The sequence below is a fragment of the Gymnogyps californianus genome, chromosome 4 (genome assembly GCF_018139145.2).
Source record: "Gymnogyps californianus isolate 813 chromosome 4, ASM1813914v2, whole genome shotgun sequence".
NCBI lineage: Eukaryota > Metazoa > Chordata > Aves > Accipitriformes > Cathartidae > Gymnogyps > Gymnogyps californianus.
The window spans coordinates 46,738,686-46,755,211 of NC_059474.1; the positions used below are offsets into that span (position 1 = coordinate 46,738,686).

The 16,526-nt window shown below is 36.3% G+C and overlaps 1 protein-coding gene across 2 annotated transcripts in view; it reads right to left on the reverse strand.

The window, feature by feature from the left end:
* The window catches only part of RAPGEF2 (Rap guanine nucleotide exchange factor 2), a 193,267-nt gene that overhangs the window by 90,253 nt on the left and 86,488 nt on the right, over positions 1-16,526 (reverse strand). For both annotated transcript variants that reach the window (XM_050895285.1, XM_050895284.1), the window contains exons 5-6: positions 5,058-5,133; positions 2,160-2,327 (exon numbers count right to left, since the gene is read on the reverse strand). In XM_050895285.1, the coding sequence (XP_050751242.1) occupies positions 2,160-2,327; positions 5,058-5,133 (244 nt within the window). The remainder of the gene's footprint in view (positions 1-2,159; positions 2,328-5,057; positions 5,134-16,526) is intronic.

Genomic DNA, 16,526 nt, shown 5'->3' on the forward strand with positions numbered 1-16,526 from the left:
TCTGAATATCTGCATTTTTTTAATGCTTCTTTATTTATCCAAAATTAAGAAGTAGAACCAAAGATGAGACCCTGACAGATGCTGACCAAAGAATGGATGGGCAACAAGCCCACAAGTTATGTGCTATAGTATGTTTTGAATTCCTATGTGTTTCAAAAAACCCTTGTTTTCTTCAGTCAATTTTTCAAGAAATTAAGACTAAAATAATGAGGTCAAGGGACATAAAATAGGAAGCGAGAAAAGACAATGAAGCCTTTAACATGTATGGTTAAAGCAACAGAAATAATATTGCTAGTAGATGTGAATGAGAGAACAATGTATACAAGATCACCAAATACTGTAAAAATAGAGGGAATGGGCCAGCATGGAGAGTCTTGACTACATTGTAAAACTCATATGAGCTTATTTGACTCTATTTGCTTTGAAGCAAAAAAAAAAAAAAAAACCCAAACAAACAAACAAAAAAAACCCAGTCATGTGCATCATATTACACTTTTTAAAGCAACATTTGACTGTAATTATTGCAAATTTTACAGTTTATTTGGCAATCTCTTCCAACTCAATATGAAATCTCGCTTGTAATGAATTTCCCAACACATACACAAAATCATTATGAACTCGCACAACAGAATGGCACACAATGGGCTTTTGCTCTTAGTACCAGTAAAACTTACAAAAACTCATTAGGCATACCTAAAGTGAAATTTATACAACAGGCAGGGACCTACAAATGCAAATGGCACTGTGTATAATCTAAATATTGCCCTTCTAGAGTTAGATAAAAATCACACTAGAACTGTTTACTAAACACAATGTACACATCTAAATAATACGAACAAAGTAATTCTTCCTGTAATTCCTACAAAGTACAATACCACATATTTATTTTTTCAAAAACAGACCAGTAAAATGTTTCATCTTCAAACCAAGTGAACTGGCTCAATCCGTATTAAATTTAGAGGCAATTAAAGCTACACTGAAAATTAAACCACTAAAAGCTGTTGTATAAACAAAAACAAATTGTTGGCATAAAATGTAATTATTCAACTCATGAGGAAAAGCCTGTATAATTAACAGATGTAATCAACATCTACACACTTACAGACACACATTGAATATACAGGGAACTGGCAAACAATTCAAGGAATAAGGATAAAGAAGGAAAAATGGAAAAAAACTACAACCGCATTGGATCAAAGACAGTATTTTAAAGACACTAAAGCTCTAATCCTGCAAATTTATATGCATGTGGCTTACATCGTGCAAAATTCAGCCCAATGAACTCAATGAGATCAAATACACACAAAGTTATTTATGCCCATGCCTTTATGGTTCTAGCAGATTTGGGGGCTTAAACAAATAAATGAGAGCAAGAGACAAACAGCTTTTCCAGTATTTTGCTTACAGTTTAAATCAATACTAAACAAACATATTAATCTAATAGAGCTTTTCTCAATTTAAAAGCCATATAAAATATTTTGTAGAACAAGTTTTAATTATTAGTTTATTTTCATCTCAAGAGAAAGCCTGGAAACTTTCAACATGTAAGATTACCCCCCCCCCCCCCCCAAAAAAAAAAAAAAGAAATCAAGTAAAATGACCAAATGATCTCCCTGATGAGGGGCAGACTATGTAGCTCACTGAAGCCCAAGTACAAAGGGCTCGAGGCAGACACCAGTAAAGGTTAATTTGACATTTAAATTCTGGATACCAAAAAGAAATGACAGATTTAATCCAAGAATTTGGCCTACTGCAATGCAGCACGGTCCTTTTCAGGCAACAACCGTTACCATATATGTGAATGAGTGCTTCACTAATTGACCTTTTAACACTGTACACTAAACTATTTGTACTGTAACTTAATATCAAAAGGAAATGAGAACAAAGTTTCTTTCACAATTTCAAATGACGACTGGAACATTAAGAAATAATACATGACGTTCACGGTCATAAGAAACATGCTTTCAACTCTGCACTAAGATGCAAGCTGTACACATGTTCATGTACTGATGGAGCCAAATTCACAGTATTTTAAGGGGAAACCTCCCTACAGAAGCATACTTCTTTAAAGATACCAGCGAGTTTAACTATTTTGATTGTTTTATTTTCCGTAATTTTCTTGTTTATGTTTTTGTGAACCATAAATACAGACAGCTTACCGTATGGTAGCCTCTAGGTAGAGGTGGCTTCCCCACGGGATAAGGGTCAACAGTATCAATAATTGTTTGTCGCTCCCCTTTTTGGTTGATTTTCCTAAACCTTCTTCGAGATTGCCTATGAGAAGCTTGACGCTGAAAATACTCCTCATTTTCATCCATGTAATCAACCTATAATAGATGCAAGAGTGTCATTTCCCACAAGAAATAAAAATGTTTCTTATTGTTAGAAACACAACAAATTCTATTTTCAAAAAACAGCAGTTAGCTTTGAATTTCCTGCATTTCCAGCACTAAGAGTGAAGCCACTACTGAAAAAAAAAAGAAAAAAAATCAACATTGGTATGAAGAGCATCACTGAATATGACCACTTTTCAAAAATGACAGAAGAAAAATTCTCCCTTCCCCCTCCCCCCTTCTTACTCTTGCACAAACACAAACATTTCACCACTCCATACATTACAAAAAGAAAACTGGTATGAGAGAGCACTTGGCAGTTTTCCTACTGACCTCTGTTTGTCACTTGGTATCTTCCCTAACCAATCTATGGCAAAGGCTTCGCTCTTCAATAGGCAGCACTGGTTTTATTATTTACTTCAAATATTTTGAGGGCATAAAAGAAGGATTTCTAATAGACTGGATTTACATAAAAACAAATAACTTCAAAACAACAGGGAGAATAAAAAATACCTATTAGGTATATCCTAATATAAAATTAGTCTTCTCAGTTTCAGAGTCTTCAAAGTGATAGTCCTAAATTACTACACAACAGTATACTGCCATGAAAATATTTGAACTAGGAATTCTGGTTTTCCTGAAAGAGAACAATCTTTTTACAGTCATTTGGCTGAAAATCAACATCCCTTCTGTGTTCAACCTGTTAACAGAAACCTTACTCCAGACTAACAGGGAAATGAGACAAAAAAAACCTTTCAGCATTGGCTATATATGGGGATTCAGTTAACTCCTCCTTCTATTCAATTCTACCCCACAGGGATAAACAGTATTTCTGAAGATGTAGAGAAGAGCTTATGAGGCACCTTGCAAGGTTCCTCCATATTTTTCAACAGGGAAAAAAAAGTACTATTCAAAAATACTCCTAAGAACTTGTAGCATATCCATGTCAGAAGCGTCACTTACTAGTCAGCTCATGTTACTAAATACAACTTTCAGTGTACTAATATAGGGGGATGCACACAGTTCCTGGTTCACCAGGAAGAGCTGGTAACTCCTACCGCCTCACCACTGAGTATCTATTTCACATCTGACACAGTCACATTCACACCCTACACCTCTCCCACTTCTCCTCCCCGCTGAGTGACCCCATCCAGCCCCAAGACTGAAAGTTACTGTGCCCGACAAACTCTGGGGATGGGATTCTTTCTATTCAAGGTACAATTATTCCTTTGAAATGCTGGATTAAAGTTAAGTGTTCAATTTCAGCTTTCCCAAAACTCTAGAGGTTGTTTTATTTGGACTAAGACGATGCATTTGGGACTACCTGCCCCTGACCCAACATTATCCATCAGTCCAGAAGATTTCTTCGGGACTCTTGTTGTTTAGTCATCTCTTTTCCCTATGCCTATCTTTATATCACTCCTCCTTATAACTTATCGAGGAATGCATGAGACAGACATCCACACAGCTACCACCAACTAAATTGCATACTTCTAGAGAACAAATCTGGGACAATAAACTGTTTCCCCAACTTGTGGTCAGATACGAGTTACACAAACTGGTCAGACAAATCAGGGGGCCAATACAGGGGCAAATGGGGAGGCATAACGGGCTGCTGGTGAGGAGCTGCTCGTTTACAAAAGTAAAATTACAGAGAGCTTTCGTTAGGGATAGTGAAAAAGCAATTGGCATTTCTCACGTATGCCTTCTGTGTCTCCTACTATATGGTATTAGCTTCATAAGTTGATTTTCTTAATTAGAATTGGAAGAGGGAGATATATCATCAAACATCCGGCAGAAAAAGCTACCATTACACAATCATCTTTATCTGTTTACAGTGAAATTACAGAGAGCTTAAAACCCACAAAAGCATGCCTGCATTTGCATGAAGGTAGAGTTAAAAAGCTACTTTTTTTAGCCATCAACTTTAAACAAGTAACCTAATCTCTTCTACAAGCCTAAAGCTATACCACAATTTCCTGAGCTTCTGCAAGTTTTACAGAAACCGTCACTTTTTAGGAAAAAGATATTTAGTGTTACAGCTTATATTTGAACTATCATCTATATATGGCTTAGGTAACTGTCATGCCTGTATTATGAACTGATCGCTATCTCAGTGACAGAGAAAAAAAAAAAACATTTAGCCCATTGATTGTGCATTTGTTCAGATGATGCACCCTGAGGTGGCAACTAAAAACTTTTGAGCCTGTGAACCCTCAGAGACAATGCTGTTCTGCCACTGGACTACAGCAGATACTGCCAACAAAATAACCTTCACCCAGAAAAGTTGGTAGAATTTTAAAATGTTCAAACTGCTTCTTAAAACCTCAGACAGCTGAGAATTAAATTTAATTCAGTCAAACATTAATTGCTTAAGCTAACCTGAGATTAACACTTTAAAGCATCTGTGCTTACCTATAATAGTAAAGCAGCTTAAAAAAAAAAAACAAACCACAAACTGTTCCACTATTCTGCTAGCACAAGAAAACTTTAGTTTTACAAGAAATCTGCAAACATAAATGTAGCAACAATACAAAAGATGCCTTTATCACTCAAACAATGCAAGCATGTGAGCAAAGAATGGCAAGAAAGTTATGTATGACATCTTAGATTTAAAAAAAGATCATGTGCAAAACAGAAAACTTGTCAAGTTTTATTGGAAGTTGAAGTGTTACCAAAGCTGGTCTGTAAAATTTGAAAGCAACTGAATGAAAATATTCTTACCACAATCATTTCAGATGGCTCTAAAACAATGCATTCACAGCCACGCCTGAAGCTTCCTGCAGAACGCTTGCCAAAACTGAAGAACAAAAATACTTCAATCAGAACAAAAATCAGAGTTATAACACAATCCATAAGCATATTTACATTTTCTCCAGATATTGTAAAGTATAGAAAAAACATACATACCTCTGCACAATACAAGTTTCATGCATATGTCCTTCGACAAGTAACTGACACCCAAGGACATCAAATCTGTGTATTTTGTATTTGCATAGTTTAGTAAGAGTATTTGCTAAATAATTCTATTAACACTAAAACAAGTGTCAATCAAGTGCTGTCTACTGAAGACGCATGGTTGATTCTGAACTACATTACAGAGTTTGATCTAGTATCTTCTGACATTACAGTATTAAGTTACCTAAGCTATCTGCATTTCTATAAAGAAAACTAACTAGCATACCAAGGAAAGAATGAAAAGGCTGATTAACTTCAATTAGATCTTTTTTACTTAAAATAAATTAGTAAAATAAGGATGCTGAACGTGACAGTATTCCCAAATTGAATAGATGAGGACAAAAGGTTGTTCTGCCTTTCATCACGCATTCCCACCTTAGTGCAATAACTAAGCACGATACTATTTTGCTTCCTGTAGGATAACATAGAAAGCTATTTTAGTTTCAGTGTCTGAAGTGCTCTGTCCGTATTAAATGAATGCATGTGTCTGCCGGCTTAACTGCAAAGAATCCTCGAAATGCAGCGGTAAAGGTGGAGTGCAGAGAACCAGTACATAATTCAGTGAAATACAAGACCTTTATGCTTAGATCCTTAATCACACGCTGTCAGAGTGGAAGAAAAGACAACCAGCTAAAGTTTGTTTCTGGGGTGTGTGCTTCCTGCTCCAGGTAGTTCATATTTAAGCCTGCCAGGTCAATGCCAGACCTTCCCCGTCGCAGAGAGGAAGGCAGGACAGATGACAAAATGGCTGGAACGTCAGGACCCCTTTTGTAGCCTGCTGTAACAAACCTGCCCTAAAATTTGCCAAGAGCCAATGTAACTATTTAGCCTTTCCCTTTCTTCAACCCGGCACTGTGCAACAGGCATGGGAAACCTTCCTATCTGAAGCTCACAGGGCAACAGCTGTTAAATAAGTTTATGAAAACCAAACCAGACTCAATAAAATTGTAAAATCTGAATTTTAACCATTCCTGTAACACACAGCCATGGTAACATGCTTAAGCTACGATGTTTGTGAGAAGTAACTTTTTTAAGCTTTATTTCATAGCAAGCAAACTGAAGAAGTTCATATACCATTCAGAACAGTATATATAGCCAGTTTATATCTATTCTCCTGTCCTGCCTGGCGATTAGTAGAAATGAACAATTTAACTTGCTACCCCAAAGGCTAATCTCTTGACAACAGCACATTTATAGCTCAAAAAGAAGGCAGTCAGATACTGAAAAGAAACGCCAGCTGTGCTTATTCATCAAAATAATAATCGCATTTAATGGTACATGGGGCTTCTACAATAGAAAAAATTTTCCAGAATACTAAGCCTCTTGAAAAGAAACATTCAATAAAGAAGTCTCTCGACAAAATGTGTATTTTCCTAGAGGCAAACACATGCTTCCTCCTATAGTCTAGCAACAAAACACAGGGTGCTTTACTCTACAATGCCATCTTGAATTTTACACAATTTCAACTACTCTTAAAGATACCAGAAAATGAAGCTGTTATCTTGACTCATTAGGCTGTTGCAAAAGTGACAAACTTTTCTTCTTGGTCATTAACCTGATCCATACACACAGTTTTTCCTTAAAAAAAAGGAAAGGAGGTGAGAGAAAGGAGAAAGTAAATCATCTCATTGATTGAAAAACAACAATGCAAAAATGGCAATTAGGAAGTCAACTTATTTGATATTCTAATTGAAAACAAACACAGAAATATTCCCTTTCCTCTTGCAGATCTTTGTCCCCCTCTTTGTAACCATTGGTTTTGGTCTAGAATACACTATTACTGTATTTTTTGCCAGCCCATTGTCTAGCCTCACAGCAAACACTAATTTCAACAGAAAATGCACATACACTTTTCCACTCCACCATTTCTTCTTCCTCTATTGCTGTCTGTAAGTATCACCTTTAAACTTCTGCCGTTGCTAATCACCGCTGACATCCAAAAGTTTACTGTGTTTGCTAAAACTTGAAAAAGGAAAAGCTGTGTTTTGGATGTGCTTTTCTATTTTTTAATAACTTGTTTGGATTTTACTCTTCAGCACAAGGGAACAGGTAGTCAACACATAAAGACAGAAGGCATGCATTGAATTACTATAAAGAAAATTCTTGATTTCTGTTCCCAGTAGCACACTGGTTCTCACAGCAAATAACTACGTCATTGCTGTACTGCTCAAATTCCTATGACAGCACAAAACTTATCAGAGCAGACAGTGTACCACATACATATTTTCTTTGACCAAAGATCACAAGGCACTTCAGGCTGCAAACAAACTCTGTAATCTTTGTGAAGTATTGTAGGCAAGAAGGCAAGTAAATCAAGGCAGAAGGAAGTTAAATGACCTTTCATGTGTTGCAGTTCTCTTCTCAGATATGCCCCACCAGCTAAACCTCCTGACTTCCAATCTGCTGCTGAAAATTCAGCATCAGTGAGGAATTCACATAATCAGTGAAAATTAGGAAACTCTCTTGTGACTGTCCACTACGTCTGGACACTTCAGAAGTGTCCAACTCTGACTGTGGTAGAACGTCCATCAGAGTATTGCATACTATCTGTTGCAGAACCACACTTCGATACCTACACACAGTCACACAAATACCTGTTGACATGCAACTTGGAGAAACAACTGGGACCTTAGGGCATTGCCAATCCCACTGCTTCAATTCAGAAGACTGGTATCAAAGTCATTAAGTTTTGTCAGAATTAATTTGTCAGAGCTTCGCACAAGGGCAAAAAGCAAAGACCAGCAAAAAAGGACTTCAGTGACACTCTTCTCTACCCGAAATCCCTAGCTGCAGTAACCAGCCACTAGGTAGAGGAAGCCACCAAAGTTGATTTAATTGAAAACAAGTTATTTAAAACATTAGTAAGCAGTAAAAAGAAGCAAATACCCAACACGTAATACAGTCTGTTTACTGAGCTGATCAAAAAGCCCAAGCTGTAAAAGCCTTTTATAAAATACCAGGAGAGGAACTTCATACAAGAGACGACAAGCTGGCATGCAAGCTGGCTTGAGGGATGCTAGGTTAAATAAAGTTTCAGTGGAAGGGCTGACTGACTATCTTTGTAATACCAGCTCTATTTCAGTAACTTTTGCTAGACACTGTTCTTTCCAAATTTTGATGCCAGACTTCCCATAGAAAGTAAGTTTGACTACCCAGATTTATCACAAAATACACAGTCTACTGGCTGTAGCACTGGCTAGCTAAAGTAAAATGTAGAGAGCCTTTATTAGCAGGTTTTAATGTACCAGGGATTTCACAAATTTATTCCTTCCCTTATTGTAGTGTAAGCCTGTGGATATATGACTTCACTATGGAGCTTAAGGTTAAACCACATTTTTGTTTTTAAAATGCAGTAGAGAATTTTACATAATATACACACTTCACATTTGGTTGTATCATGTAATTCCTTAATAATTTCAATCAAAATTGTCTTAATACATAAAGTCTTCTCTTCCTACCTAAGCCTTATTAATTTCAACTCCTAAAAATAGCTCATTTGCAACTATTAAGTCAGTGGTACACCTGAGAGGATCCCAGCTTTGCAACTATTTTCTCTAAATTGGTGATGTGCATGAGAGAATTTCACCGAAGGAAGCTAAGGCAGTTTAAAGTTATCTTTGCAATGGGGGCTGTCAATATGCGAGGTAGAGGTTGTAACAGTAATTTAGATAGCCAGAAGGCTGCCTGGTTAGGATATTGCTGCCTCACCTAAATTCCCCAAAGAACCTTGTTTTGCAGCAGCTTTTCCAACACTTTTTTTCCCTGCTGCCATATAAGCTCTGACTTGAGGTTCCCTGAGTATTAAACTTCACAGATGCTCTCCTCAGTACCTGTCCTAGAGGCAATTTCACTTCTGGAGTCCTTTTCTATCACAGTTACTTTTATTCCCCATAAAGCTACTGAATGCATGATATGAATATAAATCTACTTTAAAAAAACCTTAAAGATATACAAAACAATTTTATTTGCAGGAATCCACTTTACAGTAGCAAATTTGAAAGTGGATGATAAAAAAAAAAATTAACTCTTAGAAGGTTAGATATTCTTCCCAAGCAACTGCTCCCTAACTATACTATTCCCTGAAGTAATTGACAAAAGTCTGATTTCCCATTTGACTACTCAAAAGCATTATTTCCAAATAAATTCATTAGTACTGAAAAACCCCTTTGCCCACTATGTGTGTTAGAAGCAGGTATTTTAATCCGTATAAGTCATTTACAACTTCATTTCCATTCTAATGCATTCTAAAATTGAGTTTACACTGACTGTAGATGACAGTTCCCATCTCCATAAGTGCACCTTACTACATACATATCTCATCTTATAGCTCATTATACTCAAAACATACACAGCTGGCTAAAGAACAGATGTATTACAGTTTACAACACGCTAGTTAATAGAAGACAAGTTTTAAGTGAGAGCTAAGGTCTTCCATGTTTCCCAAGTTTACACTTTCAGTTTTCATTAAGAAAACCTTTACAACTATAAAACTACAATTAGTGCAAATATGTCAGCGGCTAACAAACAGCAAAACGAGAATAATTTAAGACTGCTGTCTGCATTTATAGCCCTTCAAATTTATTAGATTTACTAATGAAACAAAGCAAAGTACCTCAGTTAAATGAAACACCTAAAGCTACAAGCAACACACTAATTTTTATAAGCACTTACACACAGAGACAGCCAAAAACTTCCAGGTATTGAGGGTGACTCGTTCTATCCTTTCTATTATCATCATGGCACTGGAGGGCAATGCAGTTTTCTCCAGACGTGACCCATCCATTTCCCCAGGTCCCCAGACATACTCGTACGCGCACACACAGATGCTCTTTTCAAAGCTCGCAGGAAAGGCGGCAGCTACTGAAGAGGGAACATTTCCCTATCAGCATTCAGCCCTGTCCCCTCGCCCTGGGCCTCCACATTCCTGTTTTCACATCAGCCCAGCTCCCAAATGGAAAGTTATTTCTCAGCACTGGAATGTAAATGCATTCATCAAAAGCGATGCAGAATCTGAAGAAAACTCCACTGACGACGAACACCAAGAAAAGGTTTTTCAGTGAGAAGCCCTTTTCTTCCTTCCTCTTAAAGATCAAAGATCACTCACAGAAAACCCTATTTAACTAGTGACAACTATTTTTCAAAAAGGACATACAAAAATTTAGTTTTTCCCTATAATGTAATCTTAACCTTTATTTCTTTTGATATTCACCACCTTGCATTAGCTGAAATTAATAATTAATTCACATATGAATTACAAGTCTTAGTAAAACTACATATAAGTCTCACAAAGAAAGCTCCACAAAGTATGGTCATCTATATGGTACATATTCTTCAGCACATTTTCAAGTGCAGAATACTGTTATAGTTTTATGTATTTGTAAATGCAGTATTTGGAACAAAGCTGCTGGTTTAGAATAAAGTCTATTTAATTGGCATTTCCTCTAAGTCAAAAAGCATATTCCATTTAGACATGTTCTAATGCAAGGAAAAATACAAGTAACACATTTTCTTGTTTCTCAAGTTCTTAGAATTTTCTATGGTACGTTTATGCAAGGAAATAAATTCCATATAAATTTTGCTTTTTTTAAAAAAATCTACAATATATGAAAAGTGTAATGCATGAGTATTGCAATGATTTATGCCAAAACTCTAGAAATCAAAAACTTGCTTTGTTCTGAAGTTTTCAAATGGGATGTACAATGGGCTTAAGACCACTGCTGTGCAATATTTGCCAATGCAGGACATCTAAATACACATGTAGATTAAAGTAAACATTTTCCCTCTCCCACCTTCCCTGAAACCAGTCCTTTTGTCTCTGAGACTGTACCTGGATAAATCTGTAAGCACAAGGCTATGCATAGTTGAGTTCAGTTTCTCAAGCTTTCAGCATATTCATGATAACAACAGAATTTGTTACATAAACCCAATACTTCCAAACTCTTTTTGTGAAAATTACATTGCTTCAGTTGACTTCTACATTTAGGAGAATCACAGAAAACTACCAAAATGAAATACAGAGGTATTGCGTTAAGCATATTTAGAACCTGAAGTTATGTAAGCCAAAGAGTCTTCATTTGCTTTTAGGTAGCAGCCACCCTGCAAATGCTACTATTACCATCACTATTTACATTCAAGTGCTCTCTACTGCGTTTCCCATCTTCCTCTACTCTCCACTTCTGCAACTCAGAGCACAGAGGAGCCACCACTCCTCCAGACGGATCATTTGCTGCACGTCCCGCCTGCACGTGCTGCATGGTGCTGTTTCCTCATACCAGTGCCATGACCTCAGCCATAACCAGCAGCTGCTTTCCATCACTGCATCAATTATTCTCTGATGATACAGAAGCACACATGAGCAGAATGTCTGGTCTCTGACAAATCCCAAAGTCAAACCTTGATGTAATAATCAACATTTAACTTGCAACAATGCCAAAACGCATTAGGTTTAGTTCTAAAGCAAACCAGTCGCACTGAATTCCTGAGTGAAATATTATAGAGCAGTATTTAGTAGATGTCTAGATGGGAAAAAAATGGGGACTATTTTCTATCTACCGCTTAGGGAGATAGTAAGGGATTCAGTCAAGTTCCTCCTCCTGTATATTTATTAAAAAACCACCACGTTTCATTTTGGTATGTCCAGATTAGAATTAAAAACGTCAGTCCCTCTTAATGGCTTATTCTAACCAAGCTAGGTTTAGCTGGGTTTCACATGAATGTGCTGTGAAACCCAGACTGTTCCTCCACCCAACTCACCCTTGCCAGGGATGAAAAAAAAAAGTAAGTTACAATTTAGAAGTGTGTATACATGCACAAGCCATCCCTAGGGGAACGCTTAAGTGTTCTGACGAAAACTAAATTTGGCATGGCCATTTTCTGACCCCTCAGAAAAAAAGACAGAACGCTTCATGCATGCAGAGCGGCTCTAATGTGAGCAGCCCTCCGCTGGGGAGGATGCAAGGAGGGAAGGTAGCAGCGTGTTTCCCCACGCTTAAAGCTGCACACTGGAAACTATGAAAGCAAGGGTTTGTCAACTAAAAGAGGATCATTATCAGATAATTTGATCTTCTGTATAATATAGGCTGACTTCTCCGATTCTCATTTGAATTAGTGCCTGTCTTTTAGAAAAAGTGAGCAAATATGCAAGTGAAGCCCAAGCTGCTTTTGACTTATGTTAAATATTATTTTTAATTAAAATGTGGTGGTCATCTGCATATCAAAATAATCAGTAGATTCACCTTTTTTTTTTTCTTTTAAGTTACTTAATTCTCACAATGTTATTATATTTATAGCATTTTTTTTTTTCAGCAAGAGCAAATAGCTGCTTTACAGAAATGCTTTTCAGTTGAAAGAAAAATTGAGATGCTGGCAACTGGAATATGAGTTGAAGAGGCATTTGCGGACCTGTCACTGTTGCAAATCCTGGAGACATGAGCTCACTACATACCATGGATAAGGACGATTAGACTTATCCAGTGTCATATGATAGCTTAGATGTTTACAGTCTCGGATACAACAGCTCATGTGTCAGGGAAGGGACTCGCTTGCAACATCACAGCTAAGTACATGCCACTTAATAATACTTTGGGGGGGTCGGGTGTTTCATAAGAGAAAAAAAAAACAACCTCAAACATCCCTGCAGCTCCTTGCTTGACCTGGGACCCAAACCACCTGCTGCCTGTGGGGGATGAGGAATCACAGTGTCAAGGGCAATAACCCCGGTGCTGCAGCAGGAGGGTGTAAAGGCGGGAAGAACTCAGCAAGCCAGACAGAGAATGCCTGATGACTAACCACTCTGTGTGAAGGACACTAGAATTATAGGATAAGCATGTTTATAGCATATTAATGCTTTAAATAATTCCTACTAAAAATACGTGAAAGTTAATTTGAACCCCAGCTAAAAGCTTTAGTAAACTTCTTCAGTATTTTGAACACGTATAGTTAAGCATCCTTACAGATGACAGACTACAGTACTTTATCTATGTAACACTCATAGGGATTTCTTTATTTATTATGCAAATACAACTCAGATCAGAGGTTGCATTAATCTGGTAATTTTTAGCTGTCTACTGAAAGCACTTCAAAAGAAGTTCCTGAAAACCCACAGTGAATAATTTGAAATTAGCTGGATACTGGAGATTTGCTTCCAGAGGAAGTCCCTTCAGTCAACCCCTGAAACATATGCCTTATGATCTTCACACAGTTTTTTCTTTTAGTACAGACTACTGTTTTGAAAAGTGTAGTTAATTTTAAAATTTTACCTAGTTACAAGACTGAGTATGGTAGCAAGTTTGATTAGTTTATGTAAAAAAAAAAATTGAGTAGAGTTTCAAATTTGTTGCTTTTTGCTTTAGCTTTTTATAATGTTACCTTAAAACTAAACCTGAAAAATGGTTAAAAATCCAATCTGAAAGAGTGCTGTAAAGAATAACAAATTGAAATTGTTTTGCAAATTAACTGCAAAGGAGGGTAGATGCTCAGGGCCTTTACAGCAGCGGGTGATCCTGAATACTTTTCAGACTAGAATACCACTTAGGGTTCTTTATGAGCCTTTCATACCTACTAAACAAGAGAAAAGTGTTTATGAAATTTTCCTGTGAAATTCAAGATCTGTATTTTTAAACTATGTACACAAATATATAGATAAAACTGGAACATAGTAGTAGTGGCAACAACGAAATTTAGCTTGTTGCAGCAGTTCAACTTCGCAGTGTCTCTAGTATGGAAAACTAGAAGGCAGGTATCTCATCAGAACAGATGACAGAAAAGATCTTTATTTTGGGAAAAAAAATATCCTTATTTTTAAATTAGAAGTCCTTGTACTATTTTATCTTCGAAAACATTCAAAGATGAAAGCTTTTTTCCTAACCTACTTTTTTTATTATTACTTTTTTTTTTTTTTAAAAAGTGTATTTTGATAAATGGTTTGAATAAAGACAGCTTTGCTTATGCTTCATCTTAATGACGTCTGTGTTGCCACGGAGATTACTGTGACATCACAAGATCTACATAATGGTCTCAAAGAATGAGAAGTAGTAGGAAAACGTTACTTAAGAGGCAAGACCTTGTCTGAACACAGTTTGGCTTATTAACATTCATGAAATTCATTAAAACAGAGGAGTATTTTTCCAACCTCATACAAAGCCTTTAGATGTTAAGTCCTAAATGAAGACTGGTTTTTTACCTTGAAAAGATATATAGTAAGCTTTTTTAAGTCCCTCTATAGACTTTCATAGTTAAGGTATTAGAAATCGTCATCTTTTTAAAAAACTAAAAAAAAGAATTAATAACTTGACATGTCATCTAGGTTTTTAGTAGTAAAATAAGACCATACATATTGACATTTTCCACCCCCACTTATACGCCTAACTCATTCAATACAACCAATTCATTCACATGGAGGGCTAAACACATGACCTCAATAAGTATTTTCCATAAATCTTATTAGTACAATGCAGATGTACTCAAGATATCTTTGTAATAAGTACCCTATAACTGTAAATGAATAAACAAACTAATACAATGAAGTAATAGTGACAACTTTGGTTTAGCTATTTAGATTATAATTTGAAAATAAATTATCCCTCACTTAACATGTTATACTATGGCTAGTGTCCCTGGATTTATTTTTCAGAAACATTTGAAAATTTTAGTGTCACCTGAAAGAAAACTCTCTGACATTTTAGAGTCTTCTACAGTATGCAATAACATTTTGTTAAAAACACTGTTTGTAGAAGAATTATAGTAGCAGAATCATGCTAATAATCAAAACAATACTTTTGATTCCTTCCAACTTTCTACAGTCCTGCAAATACATAAGTAAAAGCCATTACTTCAGCTTATCAAGATTGTCCTTCACCAAAGATAAGTCTATAGAAGTTTAGATCACCTGAGTTCCACATGAGGCAAAGAAAAGGCTCTTCCCCACATATATTCCAAACCTAAACACAGGGACAGCCATCCCATAACACATTTACATTGGACTGCCCTCAAGAGTTTTCTTGGACATTTTGTGAAAAAAATATATATATCAAAAAAGACTTGTAAGTCTTGCACTTGTAAGCACAGGATGGACTCTAAGGTACCTCCTGACTTTTCTGTAGAGTACACAAATTTTGGTGAGCATGATCTTCCACTCTGTATATTCTTCTTATAAATATAATTGTTCAGCAGTAATAAATCATCTCCAATTTCATGATTTAAAATGGACCCCTCTGTCTATTTAATGTTGCTCCCTAGACTGTGAAAACTTCACCACCATGCTGAAAATGGTCTTTTCCCCAGCGTATCCTACGTAGACCAGCATCGTCACCTTCTTGCTCTGCAGTGCGCTCCCTCCCCTCTCTCCACATGGGTATACTTCTCCCTTTTTGGTATTCTTTATGCTATTTTTGTACATAGTTCATTTTGTTGTTATTTTGGGGTAAGCAATGACCAGATAACTTCTCAGCTTATTACGCTTATAAAACTTGCCCAGAGACTCTGAGAGCATGTAAAACAAACACGGTCTTCCTTTTGCCCTCAGCAGGAATCTCATAATGCAGCTTTCTCAAGTAACTGAGGGCTTTTTCGATGTTTTGCAGGTTTGTACTAAAACTCAAACCTTAAATACTAATAAATTAAACCAGAAGGAACCTTAAATCAGAAGGAACACATTGCAGAACAGGTCATCTCACCAGCTACAATATCTATTGTGAAAAAGCAACAGTTTTGTTCTGATAATCTTTAATTAGCAATGTAAGCAGCCGTGAATACCCAGCTATAACAGGTCTCACATTTAACTGTGAAATAACCACATACCTTATTACATAGAGAATTTTCCCCTCCTTAACTTCTCAGAAAGAGCTCTCAATTTTTCCACATCCCCATTTGTATACAAGTAATTTATTATCATTTCAGATAACAGCTTTTTAATATTAAAATCAAGCCTGAAATTTTACAAAGATACCAGTATAAGTGAGAACTGTTGAAATTAAATTAATATCACATAATTATAATGTATGGAAGAACAATAAAAGCAAAAGCAAAGATGAACGTTTCCAAGATCGATTACTTCAAGTTGTGACATGCTCCATTAGAAACCCTAATGCTGGGATTAGAAAGGTGTCTCTAACCAATGAGACACAAAATAAGCTAAAGAGAAGAGTCAGCAATAAAAAAACCATACTGTTTCAAGGCCAGTTTTTGTTGCAGCACATTTTAGAAACCATGTGTCAACTAAGAAGCACCAAATTTTTT